General features: G+C 45.9%; 1 protein-coding gene across 11 annotated transcripts in view; it reads left to right on the top strand.

Annotated features, from left to right (window-relative positions):
- CACNA1C (calcium voltage-gated channel subunit alpha1 C) overlaps positions 1–27,082 on the top strand; it is a 648,720-nt gene that overhangs the window by 581,595 nt on the left and 40,043 nt on the right. For 9 of the 11 annotated variants that reach the window (XM_072766363.1, XM_072766357.1, XM_072766353.1 and 6 more), the window contains 4 exons: positions 12,058–12,090; positions 15,331–15,459; positions 17,770–17,835; positions 19,589–19,680. In XM_072766363.1, the coding sequence (XP_072622464.1) occupies positions 12,058–12,090; positions 15,331–15,459; positions 17,770–17,835; positions 19,589–19,680 (320 nt within the window). The remainder of the gene's footprint in view (positions 1–12,057; positions 12,091–15,330; positions 15,460–17,769; positions 17,836–19,588; positions 19,681–27,082) is intronic. The other 2 variants (XM_072766355.1, XM_072766365.1) reach the window with 1 other exon arrangement.

Here is a 27,082-nt window from a genome sequence, read left to right on the forward strand (position 1 = left end):
GGAAGAGACAGCAGCTCTGCCTTCAGAGAGTCATGTTTTGCAGACAGCAGTGCAGGTCCATACGAATCTGTGCCCAGGGACCGGAAGCCTGGCAGGAAAACGCAGGAAGGTGACAGACAGCAAGCTGCTCCCCTGGATGCAGGGAGGGCCCACTGAAGGGCCCAGGTGGTGAAGGGGTACCCTGTTGGTCCTCACTGTTGATAAGACCTGTATCATTCAACCTTCCATTTTCTCCCAAACTACTGGGTTTTTTTAAATGAAAAACAAACCAAAAAAAAAAAAAAAAAAAGTCACTAGGGTATAAAATTTCTACAGAAAGAGTGGCTGTGTTGGGGATAGGAGGTGGCCAGGGCAAGAACGGAGCATGAAATTATCATGCAGATCCTTATGTTTGTATAATGGTTTTCTATTTGCAATTCACCTGGCATTTATCTCAGGTAACTCTTAACTGCCCTGTGAGTGTGACAGGCAAGAATTGTCATCCTCAAATTGCTGACCCTAAAGATGCTGACCGAGAGATTTAAGTGCCCTTCAGGACAACACAGCTGGAACCCAGGCCACCTGGGATGGCCCGCTCACTTTGCCTGGGGCCAGAGTTCCTGTCTCTCCAGTCCAAGATGCCTTCAGCAAACACATACAGCTCACATAACTCCCGTGCAGGAATTCCCACTAGTCAGGATTTGTTCAGCTCTTATGGTCTGTAATTTATAGTTTAAGTAACCATCCAGGTTCTTTTCCCATTTTCTAAACAAAAAGTTATGACCACCTTAGAGTCCTGGTCCACCCCTAGCTCCTCCAAACGTCCCTTCACCTTATGCGGAGATTTTCTTCACACCTCCAGATTGAAGAATTTGTTAAAAGTCATTACTGTAAGGTTGTCTGGGGATCAAATGGGGACAGTCGGTGTAATGAAGAGCAAGAGGAGGTGTCCAGAGACCCACTGTCCAGTGAATGGCTTCTGAACAAAGAGAATAAATGTTATATCACCCAAGTCCCAAAGGCAGTGCAGGAGAGAAAGAAGGGGCCAGATGTGAGGTCAAAACTTATCTCCATAGAAGTTAACAAAATGTCCAAAGACTTAGTCTCCTCATCTGTCAAAGGAATGTGATGATATTTACTGCAGTGTGTCTTGAGCTGAACAAGAGCATCTATTTTAAAACTCTATGTAACTGTAAAGCACCACTGAGTGGGAAAGACTACAGCACCCAAGCAAATGACATTTTTTCCAAAACCCCTACTGGAATAGCTGGAAGGGCCTCATCTCCAACCAGTTATAGCTAAGTATAACTTACTACCCACAGATCCTGTGAGGGTCCTTAATTTCCTGGATCTATGATTAGATGCTGGAACATGGTGGACAGGTTCAGCCAGATGAAAATAAGCGTCTATTGATCACTGTGCCCAATTCAGGCCTCAATGGGTCTGCTCCACAAGCACAGTCCTGGCACAACCCTACACGCAAGGAAGCAGCCAATAGTGTGAATGACAAACTAAGAAGCAATGATACCTACGTATGAGGTGTTATAGTATTAGTAGCAATACCTAGGTATTAGATGTATAGATCCTTCCACAACATGGTTCTGCCTTCAAGTCACCAGCAGCTTATGAGTCTGGGGTGGCTTCCTGGTGCTACTCTAGACCTTCCCAGAATTTTCTAGTCCTACTGTCATCACAAGATATCCATTCCCAAACATATGTTCTATTTGGCAGGAATCCACGCTTTTAGCCTCAGAGGAATCCATGAGGGCTTTTCACCTGTCACTCATCTTCAACTCTTTTAAAACTATGGAAATCGACTGTCTTTTCCCTCACCAAATCCCATACTTATTCCAACTGCCCTCAAAAACTCCCCACATGTATACTCTTGTCCTCTCAATGCCTTCTTTCTCCTCCTCACCTTCAATACATAGGCCCTAGTGGGCCTCCCTCTCAGGAACGGGTTTCCCACCAATCCCAGGCCATCACTTACTCACTTCACTGTGAAGTTTATAGTCTCAACTTCTGTGCGTGCCAAGCACTATTTCAGGCACCTGTGATACAATAGTGGACAAAACAAAAGCTCCTTTCTCATGAGCTAGCATTCCAGGGTAGGGGGAATAACCAGACAACGAGCAGTGCATATAGAAAATACATATAGAAAATAGGAATATTGAGTGTACCGTATGCTAAATGACAATAGTACTTTGGAAAAAATTATGCCAAGTTAGGGGGATCAGAGGTTCTGGAGACAGAGAAGACAGGCTCAGTGTCAAATTAAGATGGGCTTTCCTGAGGAGGCAACATTGGCACAAAGCGAAGGTGTGAAGGCCATAAGGAGCTATCTATGCAGGTATCCGGGAGAAGAGCTTCGGGCCCAGGGGAACAGCCACTGTGGCTGGAGTCTACTGAGCAGGGGAGAAGGAGAGAGAGGGGACTGGCCAGGGGGCCGGAATTTGGCTTTTATGCTGAGTGAGAAGGGAAGACTCTGGTGCCTTTGAGAAGAGCCATCCCATTGATCTGACGCATGTTTCCAAAGGACTGCCTTGCTGTCTATGAGAGTCAAGGGTGGAAGCCCAAACACCACTCAGAAGGCAAAAGCGATAATCCAGGTGGGAGGCGATGGTAGCTGGTGATGAAGCAGGAGTATTAGAAGTGGTAGGAACATGGTCAGATTCTCAATCTGTTTTGAAAATAGAACAGTGTCTCCTGACAGACTGGGCATGGGTATGGGAGAAAGAGGTGCCCAGGCTGGCTGGGGGGTTAAAGCCTCAGCAGTTGGAGGTTAGAGTTGGTATCCACCAGGAAGGACAGCAGGCAAAGCATGTTTGAGTGAGGAAGACAGGAGCTCAGTGAAGATGTGCCTCCCGGACCTGCCAGCGGAAATGTCAGCTAGACAGTGGGGCGCACCGTCTCAGTACAACTTACTACCCACAGACACTGTGAGAGTCCTTAATTTCCTGGATATGATTAGACTCTGGAACATGGAGGACAGGTTCAGCCAGATGAAAGTAAGCACCTATTGATCACCATGCCCAACTCAGACCGCGATGGGCCTACTCCACAGGCACAGTCCCGGCACAACCCTGCATGGGGGCATGCAGTCAGCTGCATACAGATGCTCTTCAAAGCCACAACAGTGCTGAAGAGCACCGAGAGAGGGAAGAAGACCCAGGAAAGACAAGGGCTGAGCTAGGGCTTCCAGCAGGAGGAGGGCAGCAGCCTTGTGCTCACAGCCACTCTGTGGCTGCCTTCCTGTTGGCTCTGGGAGATGCTGATGAACAGATGCAGATGTAACTGGAGGCAGATCATGAGGCCCCACCTTGCATCACTGCCCAGGGCACTGGCTGCGCCCCTCATCATCCCTGAGGAGTTACCTTGTTCCCTGGCTGAGGCTCCCCGTTCTTCGTGTGCCCTGTAAGGACAGAGCGTCACAGCACCTCCGTTCCAGTCTTCCTTTATTTCTCGGGTCTGAAGCAATATTTCCCAGAGGGAAAACCCAAAGAGGCAATCCCTGTGATTGTTAATGGAATGTCAAAAAAATGCTTCCGAACACCCCAAACTGTGATCAGTTTTGGTGCCTGGGACAACAGCCTTTGCCAATGCTCTCCTTGTTTGTTCTGCATTTTAGAGTCCATTCCCAAGCAGAAAGTGCTGAGAGGCCCTGATCCTTGCTTTATGGATACAGAGAAATAGTCCCAAAGTGTGAATTAAGAAGCCTGGGTTCTGTTGACTTTAGCTCTGGCAGCAGTGATCCCTGTGATTTAGAGCAAAGAACCCCATTCTCTGGGCCTCAAGGCACAAGGGAGAGGAGGACCAAGTTGAGATGGTCTCAGCAGGTCCTTGAGATCTAGCATTCCATGATGCTGGCCTGGGCATTTTCTGATCTAGTTTAAGGCATTTTCATTTCCCCTCACCACCTTGCAGATTCTAGAGGGGCATTCCTTTCATAAAGCTTCCAAAGCCTGTGGGAATTGGCTCACTTGGCTTTGGCTGGGCTCATGTGAAAATTCTCCAGACAGCAGGCCGTAGAGGGACCTTCAGAGAGAGAAATGGGACAGAGTAAGGGCTTCTGGGAAGGTTCAGAGGGAAAACAATCTGGAGGATTTGTTTAGGTGCCAAAGTGCTGGTCCACAGAAGTGACCAGAGCAGGAAAATCAGGTTCATTAACAATGGCACTAGCTGTGATCTTAGCTGATCAGGACAAGGCAGGGACGAGGAAGAGGAGGAAGAAGAGGGAAATGGTGGCTTCTCTTGGAGAAGCATGTGCCAGGCATTACATAAAGGCATCATGCACGTGATCAGATTACCTTCTAAGAGCACTCATTCTCTGCAGGAGGAAACTGAGCACACAGGATTAAGAGGTGGCCCAAGATCACATGGCTAATGAGTGGCAAGACTAGGATCTCAAATCCACTTCCACAGAGCCCGCTGGCTAACTCCCTGGGCCTGGCTGCCTGGCCATGGCATCGGGAGGGGCCCCTGCCATCCACAGGTTCTCATTCAGTGAGAACCTGTCAGCATGGTGAGTTGGTGCTGCCAGCGCTGGACCAAGGGAGCCCAGGCTGCCCTGGGAATGCTCAGGCAGTGGTCTGCATACTCCTGACCTATGAGCCTGATTAATGGGGCTCAGGAGAAAAGGGCAAAGTGTACAGCAGCCCCCACTACCCTTGACCACTTGACATTTGTAGCTTGAGAAGAAAATGGGAGGAGGGGGTAGTTACAGGGGGAGGGTGGTAACAAGACTGGGGGCTGGGGCTCAGCTGCAGGGAGCGTCCACGGATGTCACCCAGGGGCCTCTATGTGCTTGCCCCAAATCTTCTCCACCCTGGCCCCTGAAGCCAGTGGTACCTTTCCACCACAGACCCATAGGACAAGTAATTGCCCCTTACTGGCTCCCCATAAAAATAATAAAGCAAGTTTGATTCCTTGCTCTGGTTTCAGAGCCTGGAATGGCGGGGAAAGGAGTCATCCTGAGTCACAGAGAATGTGTGACACATGGACCCCTTGGTTGAGTCAGAGAGCTCCACACCCTCTCTCCAGCCTTCAAACCCTAGTGCCTATGGGGAGAAGCAGACCTGACCCACCTGGTCTGCCTTTCCCTGCCCCCAACATAGTAGGGAAGCATCCAAAAGGGGCACAAGAAGGGTAGGGGTGATGCCCCCCCAGGGCCCTGATGAGGGAGCAGGCAGACAGTGGACTTGTCCAAGAACATTAGAGGGGACACAACTTTGCACACCACCTGGCCCAAGCCCATCTCCACATATCCCACACGAGAGCACAAGCTATCTGCTGTGCCACAGGGCCTGGGGATATACCAGTTTTACAGATGAGGACACAGAAGGACAGGGGCAGAAACAACTTGCTCATTCTCACAGCTTGTTAATAGCAAGGCCAACCCTGAGAACCTGGCCCCTGACTCCCAATCAGGTGCGTTAGTGTAGGGGGCTCAACTGGTGGCTTAACTGGACATTATCTACATGACAGTGATCAGTGTGGCCAGAGCTGGTTCTAAGGTAGACTAAACCAAGATTGGTGGTCTCAGACTAAGCTGGATGAGGCAGACTTGATCCTTGACACCTCTCTATACTTCTGTTTCCCTTTGCTAGACCCCTTCTTCTGTTGCTCTTGCATCTCCCTTCCTTCCTCTTCCCACTTTCAGTACAACCCCAGCCTCGCAACAGAAGTCATGCAACCAAGGTGTCTGTTTCCAATATACTAATTCATACTAGGGTGGTAGTGACTTAGGAAGCTCCCCTTCCAAAAAGTACTGTTACCCTTAAAAAGAAATCAGTGATGCTCAACCTAAAGATTGGATATTTAGTGTGTCTAATATAAGACTTTCAGGAACATGAAACCTGAGTGAGAAAGATATTCCTTACCCTCCCCATCCAGTTGCTCTACAAAAGCAGTTCTCTACTCTGCTTGGAAACAAAGTTGTCCCTCAGGAGATTTAGCAGTGCATCTGGGTACAAGCAGTCTAGTTGGCAATGGAGGAGCCATTTTCAAAGCCCCCATGGCTCTGCAAGGTGAGGCTTGCTGTGTGGGCAGTTGACCACAGAGCATCATGAGGTCAGATGTGATAGGAAGTCAGGCCTGGCCTGGTGTGCACGTTTTCCCAAAGCTGTTGGCTTGAGAAGTATCCTGCAGGCTTGACCCGAGAGGTCATGGGAACCTGTTTTTCAAGGACATCCTGGTCTGGGTTCTTAATTCAGCCTATGTTGGGTCATCTGAGTGTTCTGGCAGTCATGACCCATCAGAGCTCCTCCTGCCCTCTGCCTTCTGCCCTCTTCACTTTCTCTTCTCCTCTATTTTTCTTCCTTTCCCTTCCTATTCTCATCATTTCTGTCCAAAAACAGCCCTCTCCTTCCCCCTAAAATAGAAGAGTAGAAGGAAGCTGTCACAACACACCCCTTGGTTTGGCCAGACAGCCATCTGGGCCTAGCCAGTGTCTCTTACTTTTGTTCCCACAGGCTAGCAAGCTACTGTCAGTGTGGTTGCCAGAAAGCTTCTAAAGCAAAGGGACCTAGAACATTTCATGAGCTAGTAGGAATGTGAGAGATCTATACCTCAGGTGGGTTTAGAACTGCCCAGGAGTGCCCCAAAAAGCATAGCCTTCACCATTTATTCTTCCTATTTAGTGTGCCTTTTCTGTCTTTCATACTCTTGCTTTCTGTTCCCCTTCCTTCTCTGTCCTTCTGGGCTTGTTTTCTCTCTCTCTTTCATATAGAATTTGTTGATGTTGTTAGTACTGCAGACAAACTGATTTCATTCGTTTATTCTTCGTGGGTCTCTGGTTTGTTATTTGAGTGAAGGATACTGGCTTTCCTTCCCAAGGAAGATAAAACTACCTTGACAATTTAATCAGTCTTGTTTAGCATGAATTATTGGCAGGTAATAGCACCTGGGGAACCATCAGGCTGCAGGTGAGTAACAGTGACTTCTGGGCTTAGGCTGCTTGCAATAATAACACAGTGGTCACAGCTGTCCCCCTTCTGCAGCCTAGGACACAGAGGCAGGAGCAGCAAGAGTGAGCCAGGAATCAGCAAACGCCAACTGGGTACCTCTCCAACAGTCTCCTTGGGGCCAAAGACCCCCTTACAGGAAGTTCCAAATAGGCATTTCTATCAACCTTGTGTCCGTAACCACAAAGATTCAAGAAGGGCCCTTCTCCTTCTGGCCAGAAGTTTATTCTAGTAAGCAGTGCAAGCCAGGAGGTTTCCAACATGGTGGACAGAGGGGAAGGGGGGCTGCTCTTTCCACTTTCCACCGCCTCATCTTTGGACTTTCTTTCATTTCTCCCTGCCCTTTTCTGTGCAGTGTTTTTGCCTCCCTTGTCATCCCCTCCTTTTTTCCTTCTCCTTGGCACCCCTCCTCCACAGATCTATCTCCAAAGACCAAAGACCTCCTCCACAAACCAAAATGGAAATTCTAAGAATGGCTTTCAACGAACCATATTTCTTTCATTTGCCCTTAAATCTGAAAGCCATTGACATCTCCCCCTCAGCTTCTATGTATCCCAGGTGATTTGTGCTTACTTAAGCCTTGCATCTCCCTAGCAAAGAAGCTCTTCATGCAAGTTCAGAGGATTTACAGTTTAAAATGTATTTTACTTTGGCGTCCTTAAAATTCCCTTCCCTGCTGCCATCTCTGGTGGCTCTAATATTCAGCATCTCCCATCTCCTCCACATCTGTAGGGCCACAGTTTAGTTCCTGGTTAGAAGAGGAGATAAAAGGATAATGAAGACCTAACCTCCCCATCTTAACCTACACTTGTTGGCTCCTGAACATGACAGTGGTGTTAAATGTCTATAGAAGCCTCTGACTCCTGCCTCTCTCTGTGTGTACCAGCCTGATAATTGTCCTCCCAACTTAGATTAACTGGAGTCTTACCAGCAAAACCCCTCAGGCTTCCACCATCCCACACGACACTCTTGCAACTCAACCAGCCATCCTGTCTTGCAGATCAAATGGAGATGAGATTAGAGACTGTGAGTACAGAGAAGCAGAGAGCCTTGGGGAGCAGGGAGGGATGCCAGCTGGACCCGGACCCTCAGGTTGTCTAAAATGGAGTTTATATTAGATTTACTCCCTAAATTCTGGACAAGAGTACTTCAAAAAAGAAAAAAAAAAGCAACAATTCTGTAGCTTGGTAGCTAGATTTACATGCTCCTGTGACATTGCTTTTGACTTTGTATCAGAGGAATGTAGAGTTTCAGTGACTCTGATATTATAGCCATTGTTTCAATGGCACCAGTGGATTGTGCAGCTCTCTTCTGTAGGGTTTGCTCACAACCTGGCCAAAAGCCAGCCTTCCCTAGGGGAATCAGAAGGTAATCTTTATCTTTCAAAGTCAGCATGTCCAGGAGGGTGCAGCAGTAGCTTATGATCTCTTCAGAATGCTCCGTAATAGCCTGATCTCGAGAGAACATCCTGGAAGACAGCTTGATTGGGTATTACAGCCTAGATATCTACTACCTAGCCTTTAATACCTAGTAATCCTTGCCTCCTGGCTGTGTTTAGAAAAGAAGAAGAGGAAGAGGAAGAGGAAGAGGAAGAAGAAGAAGAAGAAGAAGAAGAAGAAGAAGAAGAAGAAGAAAGAAAGAAAGAAAGAAAGAGAAAGAGAAAACGTCTCCTTTTTAAATGATTAAGAGCTATTTTTCAACAACCTTTTAGTTCTCCAGAGAGACTATGTAATGTTAACAACTGGAAAGATCCCCTCCATCTAGGAGAACCCTCTCTTCGCCAGCTTCTGGTACTCCCTGAATTTCATCCTTCAGGGCCCTATACATGGCCTAAAGATTCCAGAAACTAAGATTTCATCCACTCAGATGATAACTTCTCATTTGATCCTGAGCTTAACTGAGAAAGACAATTTTCCAAGAATATCTCCTATTTGCTGCCCAGTGCCACTCACGTTGTCGTTGTCAGTTATACCAAACCTAGGTAATCTATATAAGTACTGAAGGAAAGTAATTGGGCTTTCCTGTCTATTGCCCTTAGCCTGTTAGCTGGAACCACTAGCCAGGACCTTCTGAAAATGTTCTACCTCTGCCTCACCTATGGAATAATCGCCTTATTTCATTTATACTAATTGCATGAACAAAGTAAGTTAATTGCCCAATGTCTTTAAACCCCTTAAAAATTACCAGATCATTAGAAAACAAAGATGAAATCATTGGCTGCTCAGTGCCTACCAGTACTGCAAAGGATGCCATATGAAATTCTGCCAGAATGTTCAGAGTAGGTGAGCAGCATTGTTGGCTCCCTCTAGAAGGGCAGTACAGGTAGGGTCTCCAGGCTCATGGAAGAGGAGTCTTCAAGGAGGCTCTCTACCCTTTCTTCCCCAGGAAGACCACAGATAGGGAAACTATAAGCTAACTCAGGGGAACTGGGAACAAATCTGGGAAAGGGTCAGAGATGGATGGCATAAGTACTCCCGGCTACCAACCAATTCTGAGTTTAGCTCAAAAAGCAGAACTAATGCTAGATGATCTCTCCAGACAGTGTACCAGGGAACCACAGAGAGTGGCAAACAGCATAAACATGACTCTGGGATAAAGGTGCAGATGCCCAAACCCAGCAGGTCCAAGCTCCCCTTCTACCTCATCAAGGGATTCCACTTACAGCAGGGCAGGGTACCAAAGACTAAAATGACTACTCAAGATCATCGAGAAAATGTCTGTAGAAGTTTGGCAGTATGTCAGTAGACTGTGGGTTCTCCAAAGGTGAGAGCTATATGTTAGGCTTCTTCCTATTATCTCCACTTCAAAATCACCCAGTGATTGCTTTCTGAGTTTATTATGGTTAGTTGTTTCTGAGACCATGGATCTTATGAACATAGTTCTTCAAATATGAACAGGCTATATGAGACATTGACAAACACAGCTCCAGCACACCAAAGGTGCCCTCTGAAAAGCATAACTTAAGGCCCAAGAAAAAAGTTAATCTATGACTCTCTAGATTCTCCCAGTGTGAGACTCCTAAGAGTGCTGTTGTTACCTGGGCTGGGAACCCAACATAGGAGTCCCAGAGAGCCCCATCCTTCTTCTTCCTACTGCCCTCATTGCTCTTCCTGATTTCTTGACTCCTACTATAGAGATGTATCCTAAGGATTATTAATACATATTATTAAAATAATAAGATACAATCAAAGTGAGTAGAACACACCTGAAGCTAAGTCTCAAAGTAATAGTAGACAAGATCCTCAATGAGAGCTGTGACAGGCTAAAAAGCAACAAGAAAACACAGTTGAGACATCTAAAAATCCCACATGAAGGATTCTCAACGTTTAAGAAGTAAAATGGTTAAAATTTTTCATGGCTGGGACTAATTCATTTTGGCCAGATGACCCAGGTGGGTTCTCTAAATTGTCTCCGTTCTGGTCCTGTTCAGGATGGGACTGACCCAGAGGATGCCCAGGCATTTGCCCAGGGTTCTTAGGACTGATGGGCAGTTCTGGCAGTTTTCAGGATGGATCCAAGAGAAGAACAATGGTCCCCACCTGCTGGGAACTCTATCTGATGCCCTGGCGTCACATGTAGCATAGGTTTACCTCCATCTGGCCCTCATACTCCCTCCCTCACTGAAGCTCTAGAAACACAGAACTACTTAGCCATTAACACAGGAGGACAGGCACTGAAGCAGCTAGAGATGTCTTCTGTGCATGTGTGTATGTTGTGCGCACCTGTGTGTGTGTGTGTGTGTGTGTGTGTGTGTGTGTGTGTTTCTATGTTCTATCTTGCCTGCTAGCCAAACTCTAGTGATCCCACCACCTCCAGGCCTGTGGACTGACCTGGCAGCTGGTATTCCTCCTAAAGCAGAAACCAAGATCTAGAATGTGCTCTGTAAAGGACTAGAGAGCTGTCCCTTCCCTTCTCTTCCCTTGCCTCACCCTTTATCTCCATCATTCCTGAAAAAGGACATCTTACCAATTTGCTGTAGGGAAAAAAAGGAATTTGCTGAGAAATCTGTTACCAAAGAAGTATTTTCAGTCTCAAAGTAAATGTCTAGTTTTGCACATTTCCATCCTTCAAAATTCCATTATAGTTTTCCTTGGTCTGTACCTTAAAAGCAGAAACACAAGAGCAACCATCTGAAAGTGGAGGGTAAAAGCAAAGTCATGACCTTCTCGAAAGAGTTAACAGCTCAGATGATCAGGACCAGTCAGAGGCTGAGCTCTGAGTGCTGGGGCCCAGAAAGGAGGGGCATCTTCCTGGATATAGGCTCAGGGAACTGGAGGTTGCCATGGGATACTCACCGGTGGCTAGTTTCTTTAGCTCTTGCCCCAAAATGAACTCAGCAGTCAGATCCGTGAGAACAGCTATTTGAAGTGTTAATAGTAATACTGTAAATTGTGTGCAAAGCCTTGATAAGCTATATATATATATATATATATATATATATATATATATATATTCACTATTTCACATCAATGGCCAAGGCTCTCCACACCTATAGAGTCGTAGCTAAGCAGGGCCATCTCCCACCTGAATCTAAGCTTGAGGATGAGTCCCTGCTACAGAGGGGCTTGAGGACCACCTCTTTAGATCCTCCTCAATGACAACTAAAACTGAGTTTTCCCCTAAATTTGAAGGGCCATTGCCTTTGGCCTCCTTTGCTCAAATATGTTTGGGCAGGGACATGCACCAAACATAAGCAAAGTCTTTCTCCTCCAGCTGGCAATGCCCAGGATAAGCTGATGTGCAGAAAGTACAAGCCCTCGAAGGTTATCTCAGGACACAGAACTCATTTTAGAAAACAAAACAAAACAAAACTTCCCTCCAAAAAATTCAGAAGACCTCATTTGTAACGAGTGTGTGAATTATTTCATTGTGGCCAGAGATGGTCCTGAGTAGGGAAGGCCTTTGGGTCCTCACTAGATGTGAGACACACCTATGCAGAGCCCACACTCACAGTGATGTCCCAGAACCTGCCAGGCCTATGCTTTGTATTTCTTTCACTTGTTTCCTTTTGCCCTCTCCTGCCACGGTGTTGCTCCTGTGTTAGCCAAGACCTAGAGTACCAGGCATCTTCGTTGGAGACTCATTACAGCTTATTTCTATCTGCCTTTCTTTAAAGCCAGCTGAACATACCCAATGCTCTCCCTTTATGGTAAGACCGACCCTCCAGACCACGCTCTTAGCTTCTTGTGACCCTCTTCTAACACCCCCACTCTCACCCACCCTAGTCCCGTGTCTCTGGGAGGCCAGCCTTGCTCCCGTTGCATGTAGCCACTGTGTCTGTCCTGTGCCTCGCCTGCTCCGTTGCGTGTGAGCTGTGACGTGCTGTTGTGTAATGGTGTTCTTTACCCTCCCCAAGCTTTCCTCTGGGTGATAATTCACTGTGATCTTGACCATCTAATGAGCCACTGGGAGAGAATTGGACCCAAGGCCATTTCCTATTAACATTCTGAGGACTGCATGGGCTAAAATCTCTAGCTTTAATCCGATGGGGGAAATTTGCAAAGGGCACCCATGAGCACCATGGTAAAGGCCTCCTGAGAAAGGAAGAAAGGGAAGGATGATCCAGCCGGGAGACAGGAAGTCAGATGGTGACTTCCCACTAACCATCCAGTGTCTATAACTGCCTCCCACCCCATGGGCTCTGACTTCAAGGACCAAGTAAAAGGTTGTAAGCTGGAATCTGTTCCTGAGAGTGTGGCCAAATACCATCACTCCAACAAAGTTACCCATGAATTTTTCTAAATTCCTAAAGTTCATTTAAAATTAGGCTATGCAGAAAAACAAACTCAGAAGTTTGTAGGACTCTATGATTCACTTTGCCTAAAGTGAGCAAGGCTGCTAGGTGTGACCTTGAAGTCTCCTTGGAACAGGCTTCTCTAAAAAGCTGCCATCACATGTTTCAAAACTGAGCCAGGTGTGAGTTTTTTAAGGACCAGGGGGTAGGTTGATTCCCTGAAAGTCAGCCTATTGGGGGCAAGATTGGGTCAGCAGGTGGTGCCTCCTGACACAGCCCATCCCAGGCTGCTGGAAGGCTGCCCAGGGAAAGGCTGAGCCTGGATGCTCTACCCTGCTTCACAGGGGTGGCCACTGGGGTCTGCTGCTTCACTGCATTGTCCTTTGGTTTACGAGAGGACATTTTTGTGTCCACGTGGAGACGTGTTTGTCCTCCTTCCGGAGTATTAGGAAATTTCAGCTGGAGGGGGGCGGGGGGGCAGGGGTGTGGGACGGAGTTTGAGCCCAGCATGGAACTCAAACTGCAAACTTGACTTCTATTTTTTAACTCAAATCCAGATGCCCCTGTGGCACCAACTTCTCAAACTCTTGACACTCAGCTGAAGTTCCCCACTTCAGCTTGTTCTTTCTTTTTTCTCCTTTCCCAAACACGGTGGAACTGACAGCTGAGTTATAAAACCCTGAGCCTCTTCTGCCTACCCCTCTGGGGGAACACAACCTCCTTTTAAGGAGAGAAAATAGAATTTCAAGTAGACACGGGTGATAGAAATGCAGAGATTAAGGGCATCAAGGGCTCCAAGATACCCTGGCAGGGTAGGACGCAGGGGCAAGACGAGGCTGCCACCTGCCTGGCCTTCCTGCCGCAGCCCTGCCGCCCTGCCTGAGGGGAACAGGCCCTCTGTGCGGATCTGAGGCAGCTCTGGTTTGAAAACAGAAGAAATACTGCGGCTCCTGCCCTGTCTGGAGAGTGGGAGATAGAGGAGAGACCCTTTGGGCATGTTTCTGTGCAGCCCTCCCAGGGAGTAAGGCTGTGCTGGCTTGGAGCAGCTGCCTCTGAAGGCTTCCGCCGCCCACATGGGTCTCTGATGCTGAACAGGAGGAAGATAGGTGGCCCCGGGAACCACTGGCCATGTCCGTGACCGTCAACAGGCCACAGGGTTAGAACAAAGGGCCTGTGGGGGGCCCTCAAGGGCATTCGCGCTAGCAGGATTTTCAAGGGTGCCACCAAGGGGTGGAAGTTGTCAGGGAGGATCTTGGCCTGGAAGTGATTAAAAAGAAAGCAAAGAATCAAGCAGTGGGGAGGGCCTACACGGATTCTCCCCAGCCAATGACTGGAGACTCCTCCCTTGAGGACGCACATCCCGGGAATGGTAACAGGAAGCCCAATGGTCCGTTCTCTCCTGGTGTCCACAGGGCTGGGTGAGCTGCACTAGCTCTGGGGGACATGAAGGTGGCTCCCAGGAGGCTACCACCACGGGCCCTCTGGCGGGCATGGGCAGGAGGAGGGTCAGAGGGTCAGTGTGGGCTGTTCTCACGTCTGGAGGCAGAGGGTGACAGGGCAGCCTGTCCTGCCCCTGAGCCCTGGCCAGGCACGTGCCCCGGCCCCAGGCCCCTGCAGGCCCAACAGGCCGAGGAGGGCCCTCAGCCAGCAGACCCCAGCAGCCCTTACACAGATTCCTTCCTCCCCTGCCTCAGCTTGGACTCAGTTCTTCACCTTCCCTTTGCCTCTGCACTCTGGCACTCCCCTGAGGAGATGATCTGCTCTAAGCAGAATCCCTCAGTCCTCTCACGCCAGGGCCCGGACTTACCTAGGGCTCCCTTAGAGTGACCGAGCCCCCACCTCACCCTGCCTGTGCCCCACACCCCTTCTAGGGTCGCCTGCAGCCTGGAGAGGACTGGGGCCTCCTGGTAGAGGGGGAACAGCTTCAGAGTCTGAGGTGAGGCAAGGGCTGCAAACAGACACTCTCCGAGGTCAGCAACACCCCTGTTCCCACCCTCCGTGTACCCATGTGGGAAGAGGTGACACACAGCAGGAGTTCTAGAGCTCTGAGCTGCCAGGGCACAAGATCTCAGCCGTGGGCAGCCCATTCCAACCCTATTTGCTGTTAGCCCACCCTGCCCATCAGGAACCCCAGTGCGGTCATACATAGGACTGGAATGGAGGCCACGACCCGCCCAGCCACCTTGCAGAAAGCCAGATCCCACTCAGGATGCATCCAAGCCAAGCACAAGCAGGGCTGGGGCTGCTTCCTCAGCATGCAGCTAAGGCAGGGTGCACCCAAGGCAGCTAGCTCTGCACCTGAAGACTTCAAAGCATATGGAAATTCCTTATGGAATCTTCTGTTGCTCCACTCAGAGGGTTAAGAATTAGGACTGAAGGGGGAAACAGGAGAACAGATAAACAGGGCTATGGGCTCAGGGGCCCGGGCACAGCTTGGCTCTGCAGAGACCTCAGACCTGGGTTGTCTACCTGGAAGAGGTGAGCATCTGGCCTCCCATGTGGCCCAGGGGAGAGAATCTAGTGCAGCTGGCCCTACCCTACCCTACCTCCCCCCCAGCCAAGGGCTGTGTTGCTCAGAGCAGGGCCCACCTCATTCTCACCCCGCCCCCTCTGTTGCTGTGTTAACTACCACCTCCTATTGCCGATGGATTCCAGAATGCAGAGGAGAACTCCCGCATCTCCATCACCTTCTTCCGCCTCTTCCGGGTCATGCGCCTGGTCAAGCTGCTGAGCCGAGGGGAGGGCATCCGGACCCTGCTGTGGACCTTCATCAAATCCTTCCAGGTAGCCACCTCCACCCTCAGCAGGCTGCAAGGAGAAAAGCTTCCTGAGCTCCCAGGAGGTGGAGGCGGGGCTCCCCAAGAGGCTCCCCACAGTTCCACCTGGGATCCCTGGACAGGAGGGAAAGAAGGAGCAGCGCTATGAGTTGGGTGCTGAGTACGAATGCCAAGTGCCGGGCTTACTTTGCTACTTGGCAGCTGTGTGACCCCAGCCTCACCCTCTGCCTCAGCTTCCCTCTTGCCTGTAATGAGGCCCTTGGACTCAATTTGTGGTTTTCAAAAGCATGCTCTTGGAGCCCCAGATTCCCTCAAAGTCAGGGCAGAGAAGGCTGGGAGCTAAGGGGGAGCCTGAAGCCCTTCTGTTCTCTTGTCTCTGTATTTTTCTGTAAGAATTGACTGCACAAAGAGGTTTTGTGGTGGAAAAAAATTGGAAAAACATGGGTCCTGGATGATCTGATAACCTCAGTGGCCCTCCCACTTTTGGCATTTTCAGGATCTGGCCATCACCTTCCTCCCAATAGGCATTTCTGCAATATCTGCTGTCCATACCTGTTTGATACTTAGCCAGACTCTCCAGAACCCTGCTGTCGCTGCACTCAAGGAGAGATGGTCTCCTCACAGGGGCTCAGGGTTGCCTAACTATAGGATTAATTCTTTTTTCTCAGCCATTATTTTCCATCTGTGAAAGCAGAATAATGATCGCCTCTGGCCATCTCTGAGGAGTGTTATGTAAGTTTGAAGTTAAAGAGAAGCAAATTCTGTGAGGTCACTTGAATTCCTTGAAGATGAGAAGTGTAGGGACCCCTGCATGTACTTCCATGCTTCCCTCAGCCCAGTGCTGAAGGCGGCTTCTCTCTGCCCTCAGAAGCACCTATCTCAGGCTTCCTTCCATGTCCCCTGCTCTGGCCAGTCTGGACCCGGGGACAGGCTAAGAGTGGGGTCCTGATCCAAATGTGCCCAGAACTGAAGGTACAGCCCCAGAAGTGCTCTGCAGACAGGTACCTGCCTGGCTTTGGAATTCTGTCCCAAAGGCATAAACCCTCTTCCAGGCCACTGCCTGCCCTGGAACCCAACACCCAAGGCCCTTGACGGGACCAGCGTGGCTGCACTCCTCAGACCCAGTCCTCTGCCGACCAGGCCCAGGCTGGCTCCCCACTTCATGATGAGCTGCAGCTGCCCTCCCTGCCAGCCCCCTCCCACCCCACCCTTCCCCATCGGTGGGTGCCATGCCCTGCCCAGTCCCTGGGGATCTGAGGATTCCGGTGAGAGCAGGAGTGGGGGCTGACCCTGTCCATGGGTGCACCCCTGGGGTCCTGCACCTGTGATGACCCTACAGGCTGTCAGCATACTCCTCCCCCGTCCCCCAACCCCACACACATTTGCCCAGGCTAGGAAAAGGCAGCGGAGCCCTGTAGCTGTGAGGAGCAGAAGCCCAAGCCCAACAGAAGAGGCATCCGTGTGATCGCGCAGTGCCATCTAGCGGTGTGTGGACACCTGGCGAGGCATTGCCTAGGCTGGATCATGCGGCTTCGCTGATTCCAGAACGGGCCCTGAGCCCCAGAAGGCCGCTCCCCAGGAGAAGCAGCAGGGACTCTGGAAAATTTAGTTCTCTAAAATGAAAGGCAGAGAATATGTGGAGTGAATAAAATAGAGGGGACCCAACTATGTGGAAGGCATCACACTATGCATTTTGTGTGAGTCTTGAGTCATTTAAACGCCACAGAACCACTAAGAGGTAATTACTCTTCTTCTCATTTTTCAGAAAAGGAAATTGAGGCTCAGAGAGTTTAAGTAATATGACCAAGCTCCCATGACTAAAAAGTCAGAAATAGGGTTTGAGTCCATGATCCTTCCTTCACTTAAGTTTTTCCTTAGTAATTATTTTTATTACAACTAACAGAATATCATCAAGCTGAGTAAAGGAAGGGTGTAACCTGCCTCCACCCCATGCCTCCTCAGGAAACCTTGGAGTGTATCCTCCACGGGTCTCTCCCAGCTGCACAAAGACGTATGTCTAGTTGGAGGACATTTGTTCATTCTTGGTTGTTTTTACCAAAGCAGTACCCTACTCTATATACTCCTTCCTCTGCAGCCTGCTTTTCTCAGTACACCACACTGCTTCTTAGGTAATTAAAACCACAGGAAAATGAGAGGTCAGTGCTATGGTTCAGGCTGGCTTCCTCCTGGTAACCAGAACTTCTGTGGGGCTCTTGGAAATGCCTCCTCCTTAAGCCAGGTTGCAGCGCCCCCCAGGAAGGGTTCTGGCCGCCACCCCCTGCCGGCCTCATACCCTGTCTCCTGTGCTTCCTTCCAGGCCCTGCCTTACGTGGCTCTTCTGATAGTGATGTTGTTCTTCATCTATGCGGTGATTGGGATGCAGGTAGGACAGCTGGCCCGCTGCTCTTCTGCCTCTACTTTCCCTTCCCACCTCCCAGCCCCACATTCCCGGACACCTGACTGTCCCCCGCTCTGCTTCCACTTCCAAGGCCAAGAAGCTCACAGGAAATAGAACATCCCTTTGGGGGTGCCTGGGTGGCTTAGCGGTTGAGTGTCTGCCTTTGACCCAGGGCGTGATCCCAGAGTCCTGAGATTGAGTCCCACATCAGGCTCCTGCGAGGAGCTGCTTCTTCCTCTGCCCGTGTCTCTGTCTCTCTGTGTCTCTCTCTGTGTCTCTCATGAATAAACAAATCTTAAAAAAAGACAAAAAAGAACATCCCTTCAAAGGGTGTCCTTAGGCAGGGTGAACGGCCAAGTGCTATACGCAACTTCTCTCCTCTTTGCCCCAGGCCTGGTCTCTGCTGATCATAGGGAAAAACACTCCCAGATTAACACCATGGGCCTCAGGAGAGAGAGCACCTTCCAGAAAACAACACGAAGGGTGTGTCAGACAGCACGCTTCCCCTTGCCCAGGTCTGGCAGTCTGAGAACTACCCCCAACCCAACACCATTAGGGAGAAGCTAATGACAGAGAGGGAGGGAGGGGAGAGAGAAAGAAGGAAGGAGGAGAGAAAGAGGGAAGGAGGGAGGTAGGCAAGCTCTCCCCATCAAACATGTAGCAGTTTCAGGGGCCGCGCCTCACAGGTGCCCACTGCACTTTCTCCTACCTCAAACCCTGCAGCGCTCTCCAGCCAGCATCTCCTCAGGGCTCCAGAGAGTGTTGTAGCGCAGCACCCACACTAGCCAGGAGCTTTTTCCTCAGCAGCTCTCTAAGGAAGAGGCCCCTGCTTATTCTTTGCAAAAAGACCTCGGGTTCCTGGGCCAACATCTTTTGAGATGAGAAGAGCTACCTTGCCATCTCACCAAAGGTGGCAGCTTCTAAAAGGTGGCATAGCTTCAAAAGGCCAGGAAATAAGGGACCCACTAATTTCAGGGATGAATTAAATTTGCCCAAGTCCCAGATCGATCCAAAATCCGAGAACTGGATTTGGAAGACTGAGCATCTGCACTGAAGCGGCAAAGGAAAAGAGGCCAGAGACTTGCATTATGAGGGACAGGAATTGTCACTAATGGTGAGAGGAATTGATAACACAGCGCTGTGACGGTGAAAGTGGCTGCAAGCAGATCTTAGGCACTCTCACTATACCAAAAAAAAAAAAAGCTACCAATGTTAATTGTGTGAGGTGTTAATTATCTTGGTCTTAGTAATGATTCCACGAGCATTGTACAGCAAATCACCACCACACTACACACTTTAAATATATACAATTATATTTGTTAATTATTCCTCAATAGAGTTTTTTTAAGAGAAAAAATATACATTCCCAAGAATCTGCTGTCAAAAAAAGGAGGAGACCAGATAGCCCTCTGTCCCTGGACAGAAGCACAGTGCTGGTTGCAGCATCCACCTTCTCTCAGCCCATCTCCCAGTGGCCTATAGGGACCTCTTCTGAGGGCCTATGGGTACTTTTCTTCTTACACTGTCCAGTATGGAGGATGGAGATCAGAGGCTGGATGGGACAGCAGGTGCCTGCCCCTACGAGGCACTGCCAGGTTATGTCAAGGAACTCAGTTAAGCTATGAGCTGGCCTGATTCCACAGTCACCCATGACCCCTAAAGAGACCAGATGATGAGTGGGAACTAGGACCCTCTCTATCCACCATTCACTGACACCCCCTCCACTCCCCTCGCTCAGGTGTTTGGGAAGATTGCCCTGAATGACACCACAGAGATCAATCGGAACAACAACTTCCAGACCTTCCCCCAAGCTGTGCTGCTTCTCTTCAGGTGAGTCTCTGAGGACAGATGCATACAAACACACCTAAATGACACAGCCCTATGGTCTGGATATAGAATGAGAGGGAACTCTTCCAGAGGAGTTGGCAGGGAGACAACTGATGCTGGACTTCCCTCCCTGGACCAAAAAGCTGTTGTTCCATTGCTATTTATAATACTTTCCAGTGAGCAACCCACTGGTCACAGACACACCTGCCAGTAACCACCCAAAAATACTAGAGGATCACAAGTCAAATACTGAAAGCACCCTGGTTTAGAAGCCAAACAGGCTCAAATCCAAGCCTGTGACACATTCTCTTTGTGTAAGACATATAACTTCTCTAAGTCTTGGTTCCCTTGCAAACAAGTGCAGTTGCCATTGTCAATGCCATTTGCTTTATTAGGTTATTATGTCTTCATGTACTTAGTCTCCTCAGCTAAGCCAGCCATGAGCCTTCACCCTTCTTGGAAGGCCACTACCTCAGGCCTAGCAGGGGAAAAGAATGTTTCTCAGCCTGATTCTGAGTGAGTGAATCCATGCTACAGCCTGCTTCTTCCTCATCCGACTCCTAATGCCCCCTTGCTCTGCCCCCCTTCTCACTTTCCTGTGCCTCACAGCCTGGGCTGGTAGATGAGACCATCTAGACCATCTAGGCCAGATGAGAACTTTTTATACCATCCCTGAACCAGATGGCTTCTAAAGTCCATTTCAGCTCATGTACTTTACATATTTTTGGCCATGGGAGAGGCAGTGAACTTTCTACCACTCCCTGGGGTCCCTTTCCAGAAGATCCAGAGATCCACTCTATTAGATAACTTCACCTTCACCAAGTTCTATAGGATCCTTTCCCCACACCCAAGCCCAATTCTCATTATTGCTCAAAATGTATTAAATCAAAATGACAGCCCTTCAAATATCATTAGATATTACCACCTCCCGCAAATTGTAGACTTTAAGAATACAAAGGCCATTGTTAAGTCCCAATTTAACAACACTTAAGCCTGTACCATATTTAAGTATTGGAGCTGAATGCAGATATAAGACTGAGCACATGGCTCTACCTCCCCTCCTTTCCTAAAGTCTTTGACGACAAAAGGTATTTCTTTAAAAAATAAACCCATAACAATACTAAGAAGGAAAAAAAACATGAAATAGTACTATTAGTGAACCAGGAATGTTGAGGAAATTGTAAATGGAAGAAATCAGATGGGATTCAATTGACAAAGGAACAAGATCTGAGGAAAACATATCTCTAACAATGCATGGTCTATGGAAGAAGTGAGAGCAGTTCCAGGATCGATAGGTAAAAGGCTCAGGAGAGACCTGGAGTCATCACGAGGCTGGCTCCTCAAGGATCTGTCTTTGGAAAACAGTTGCTAATGCTCACAAGCTGAAAGCAGCAGCACTTGACATCACACCTCTGGGCTTTGGAGCCTGAGAAGGAGAGTAGGTCCCCCCAAGGAACCTCACCCTCAAAGAGATGCTCCCTGCCCACCTCACATGGCAGCACACGTTCTCTTTATTCCATGATGTGCAGAGAAGATCTGTAATGAGCACTTGAGCCACAGAGATGTGAATTGGGTTCTCAGTCCAAAGAATGGTTAATAACAATCCCAAAGTAATTCAGGGAAAATGAATACCAATACAGAAAGGCACTATGCTCTATTAGCAGATGAATGAATACATGAGGAAGAAAAAGAATATATAAAGTCAAAAGATTTGAAAATAAATATAATTCATATCCTTAGAGAGATTGCAGAGCATACTATATCTATTAAATTAAAAGGGAGGAGGAGAAGCCATTAATTAGAACAAATGAAAGAGAGAACTCAGAAGAACATCATTGTTGAAATATTCAGAAAATGAGCACAGCTGAAGAATGAAATAATGAGCTGAAGGATCAAACCTAGGGTTGTCTAGTACACAACCAAAAGGACAAGAAGATTGAAAATATAAAATAAAAATTAGTGCATGGGGGATAGAACTGAAAATCCCATCTTTCTAATACAAGTGTAAGTAAAAACAACAGAACAAATGTAGAGAATGAAATGAAGGAATGATCAAAAAATTCAAATAAAGATATGAGCTTTCAGGTTGAAATGGCCTACTAAGTGCAGAATAGGTTATCAAAAAGCCCCTTAATCAGACATAGTATAAGGAAGTTTTAGAATAACAAAAACAAAGAAAATAGCCTACAAGCGTCCAAAGAGAAAAAAGAGAATTATTTTCAAAAATGCCAATTTTCATTAGATTTCTCACTAGCAAAAGTACATACTAGAACACAAATCATGTATGCAGTATTATGAAGGAACTATTTTTTGACCTGTAGTACAACCTAATTGGCATTCAAGTAACAAAGCAAAATTGATTCCAAAAGTGTAAGAATCCAGAAAGTTTACTCCCTCACATAAACATCTGAAACAACTACACAAGAATGCATTTCCACAGAATGAGAAATTAATCTCAGAATAATCATATTAGTAAAGAAGCCATAAAGCTTATAGTTATGAGTTATGAGCAAAGAAATTGTGAACCTTACATTAAGTCTAAATAACTGTTAAGACAGGTATTAGTTATTAAAAATTATTGTTGATTTTTAAGTATAATTACATTGTGGTTATGTAAAATGTATTGTTTTATTTTTGAGATGCGTATTTAGGGTTGATATAATGATATTACATGAGGTGCAGGATTTGCTTTAAAGTATTCCATCATGGAGATAAAAGGTACAGAATAGGGAATATAGTTAGCGGTACTGTAATAGTGTTGTATGGTGACAGATGGTGCTCTACTCACGGTAAGCAGAGCATAATATATAGATTTGTTGAATCACTATGTTGTACACCTGAAACTAATGTATAATTGTATGTCAACTCTCAATTTTTTTAAAAGACTTATTTATTCATTTTAGAGAGAGGGAGAGTGCATGTGCGCAGGGAGAGGGGCAGAGGGAGAGGGAGAAACAGAGAAGCAAACTCCCCACTGAGCAGGGACCCCCCCACACTGGCACCCTTCCTCTTTCAAGTTTTCTAAAAGGTGAGAGAGCAAAAGAACTAAGCTAAACTAAACCAAACTAAAATAAAATAAAATGCCCCAGCCAAAAGGGGAGAGGGGAGTTGTCAGAGAGATAAATGAAATACACAGCAAAATATCTATGGTTGTTAAGATTGAGTAATGGGTACGTAGGGTATCTTTGTACTTTCTACATTTGTATATGGTTGAAAACTTTTTAAATAAATGTTTTAACAAAAAAATAGTAAATGTTGGGGCACCTGGGTGGCTCAGTGGTTGAGCGTCTGCCTTTGGCTTGGGTCATGATCCCAAGATCCTGGGATCAAGTCCCACAACAGGCTGCCCCACGGGGAGCCTGCTTCTCCCTCTGCCTATGTCTCTGCCTCTCTCTGTGTCTCTCATGAATACATAAATAAAATCTTTAAAAAAAAAAAACAGTAACTATTAAGGGAAAATATCCATTTTTTTTAATTAATTTTTATTGGTGTTCAATTTACCAACATACAGAAAAACACCCAGTGCTCATCCAAAACCTTGATAGCAATTTGAAAGTGAAATCTCATATTATCTCAACAAGATAGGAAGAATGAGATAGTGGAAGAATGAAAAACATGAAAGTGTGCTGACATTCTTCTCTTATTTGTGGAAAGGAAACAGATATCGTTCAAGTCCATACACAGCAAACAGAAAGTGTGTAGATATGTTCAATATTTGAAGGCCAGCCATTAGAGAAACAGAAATTAAATTACATTCCAAATCACTAGACTAAAAAAAAAAAACAACAACAAGGAAAACCTTAGTAATTCTGCAAAAAGAAGGAAAAACAAAAGAAGGAAGGGAGAAGGATGAGGGAGAAAAAGAAAATTAGAAAATAAAACAAGATGGCAGGAATAGAAACAAAGCAATTATTCCAAAGTGATTTTAGTGATTATTAATCACTAAAAGCTCAATTTCTCTATTAAAAGATAGACACTCTCATGTTGTTGGCTTTAAGAAATCTAGCTGTAGGGCAGCCTGAGTGGCTCAGCGGTTTAGCGCCACCTTCAGCCCAGGGCGCGATCCTGGAGACCCCAGATCGAGGCCCACGTTGGGCTCCCTGCATGGAGCCTGCTTCTCCCTCTGCCTGTGTCTGACGATGCTTCCAAAAACATAAGAATAGTAATAACAATAGCCAGGGGAATTTTAAAAAAGAAAACCATAGCTGGGGGCATCACAATGCCAGATTTCAGGTTGTACTACAAAGCTGTGGTCATCAAGACAGTGTGGTACTGGCACAAAAACAGACACATAGATCAATGGAACAGAAGAGAGAATCCAGAAGTGGACCCTGAACTGTATGGTCAACTAATATTCGATAAAGGAGGAAAGACTATCCATTGGAAGAAAGTCTCTTCAATAAATGGTGTTGGGAAAATTGGACATCCACATGCAGAAGAATGAAACTGGACCACTCTCTTTCACCATACACAAAGATTAACTCAAAATGGATGAGAGATCTAAATGTGAGACAAAAATTAATTTAAAATAAATAAATAAATAAATAAATAAATAAATAAAAAAGAAAAATAAAAAAATAAAAAAATAAAAAAAAATTGAACACCAATAAAAATTAATTTAAAAATAAATAAATAAATAAATAAATAAATAAAAAGAAGAAAAAAAATAAAAAAAAAATAAAAAAAAAAATAAATGTGAGACAAGATTCCATCAAAATCCTAGAGGAGAACACAGGCAACACTCTTTTTGAACTCGTCCACAGTAACTTCTTGCAAGATACATCCACAAAGGCAAAAGAAACAAAAGCAAAAATGAACTATTGGGATTTCATCAAGATACGAAGCTTTTGCACAGCAAAGGATACAGTCAACAAAACTAAAAGACAACCTACAGAATGGGAGAAGATATTTGCAAATGACATATCAGATAAAGGGCTAGTTTCCAAGATCTATAAAGAACTTATTAAACTCAACACCAAAGAAACAAACAATCCAATCATGAAATGGGCAAAAGACATGAAGAGAAATCTCACAGAGGAAGACATGGACATGGCCAACAGGCACATGAGAAAATGCTCTGCATCACTTGCCATCAGGGAAATACAAATCAAAACCACAATGAGATACCACCTCACACCAGTGAGAATGGGGAAAATTAACAAGGCAGGAAACAACAAATGTTGGAGAGGATGCGGAGAAAAGGGAACCCTCTTACACTGTTGGTGGGAATGTGAACTGGTGCAGCCACTCTGGAAAACTGTGTGGAGGTTCCTCAAAGAGTTAAAAATAGACCTGCCCTACGACCCAGCAATTGCACTGTTGGGGATTTACCTCAAAGATTCAGATGCAATGAAACGTCGGGACACCTGCACCCCGATGTTTCTATCAGCAATGGCCACAATAGCCAAACTGTGGAAGGAGCCTCGGTGTCCATCGAAAGATGAATGGATAAAGAGGATGTGGTTTATGTATACAATGGAATATTACTCAGCAATTAGAAATGACAAATACCCACCATTTGCTTCAACGTGGATGGAACTGGAGGGTATTATGCTGAGTGAAATAAGTCAATCGGAGAAGGACAAACAGTGTATGTTCTCATTCATTTGGGGAATATGAATAATAGTGAAAGGGAATATAAAGGAAGGGAAAAGAAATGTTGGGAAATATCAGGAAGGGAGACAGAACATAAAGACTCCTAACTCGGGGAAACGAACTAGGGGTGGTGGAAGGGGAGGAGGGCGGGTGTTGGAGGGGAATGGGTGACGGGCACTGAGGTGGACACTTGACGGGATGAGCACTGGGTGTTTTTCTGTATGTTGGTAAATTGAACACCAATAAAAATTAATAAATAAAAAAATAACAATATCAGAAGAAATAAAATTCCAGGTGAAGAGCATTAAACAAGACAAAGAGGGATATTTGATATTGATAAAAGGTATATTCTACCAAGATTATATAACAATCATAAAACTAAAAAAAAATCATAAACCTACATGAGTCTAACAATATAGTTTGGAAATATATCAGTGAGACTAATATAATGGTAAGGAAAAAATGAACACACATAAATGGAGGCATGTAAAAAAATGACAGAGCAAGTAGAACAAAATAAAAGAAAAGGTAAAGAATACCTAAAAATACAATTGACAAATTTAAGTCAATTTGTACTCAATAAATGGAAAAAAATATCCTTTTTAAACACCCAGAAACATTCACAAAAATTAGCCAAGATTTAAGTCACAAAGAAGAATTCAATAGATTCTAAAATTTCTCTAACTTCAATACTGCAAAAATTAGAAATTAACCACAAAAGCAATACTCCCTCCAAAATCTATACACTTAAATGCTTGAGTCGCTGTTCTAAATAATTCATAACTGATATACATCTTAGAAATGAAAGAATGAAAGAAGCACATCTTAAATTTACATGTTGCACCAATCAATACCAAAGAAAATTTCAAAGCCAAAATTTATTTTGCAAAATCTATAATAACCAAACTAATAATGGTTGGAAAAAGAATAGTAAATAACCCCAAAGTATGAAAGAACACACTTATTAAAATAAAAGCAGAAATTAATAAAATATTTTTAAAAATTTAGCAGTAAACCCTAAAACTAAGTCTTTGAAAAGACCAATAAATAGACAAACTTTCATCAAATCCAATTTTTTAAAAAATACACAACATCAGAAATAAGAAACGTAACACAATCACAGATGTGGAAGAGATTTTTTAAATGATAAAATATTATGAACAAATTTATGCCAATATATGTGAGAATCTAGAAGTAGATGACTTTATATAGGAAAATATACATATGGTTTCACTCATATGGGGAATATAAGAAATAGTGCAAGGGATTATAGGGGAAAGGAGAGAAAATTAGTGGGAAAAATGAGAGAGGGGGACAAACCATAAGAGACTCCTAACTCTGGGAAATGAACAAAGGATAGCGGAAGGGGAGGTGGGCGGGGGGTTGGGGTAACTGAGTGATGGGCACTGAGGAGGGCACTTAATGGGATGAGCACTGGGTGTTATACTATATGTTGGCAAATTGAACTTCAATAAAAACAACAAAAGAGGAAAATATAAATACAAAATTGTCTTCAAAACAATTTTTTTTAATTAACCACAATAGAAATTGAAAAGGTAGTCAAAGTTTTAGTCCTCAAAAAGTTCTAAGTTCTTGGTTTTGGTTTAGGTCCCGATCTCAGGGTCTTGGGATCAAGCTCCAAATCAGACTCCATGCTCAGCAGGGAATCTACTTAGAATTCTCTCTTTCCCTCTCCCTCTGCCCCTCCCCACCACTGTCTCTCTCTCTCTCTCTCTCTCTCTCTCTCTCTCTCTCAAATAAATAAATAAATCTTTTTTTAAAACTGGGTAAAAGACTTGAATAGACATTT

This window comes from Vulpes vulpes, chromosome 8 (genome assembly GCF_048418805.1).
Source record: "Vulpes vulpes isolate BD-2025 chromosome 8, VulVul3, whole genome shotgun sequence".
NCBI classification, from domain to species: domain Eukaryota; kingdom Metazoa; phylum Chordata; class Mammalia; order Carnivora; family Canidae; genus Vulpes; species Vulpes vulpes.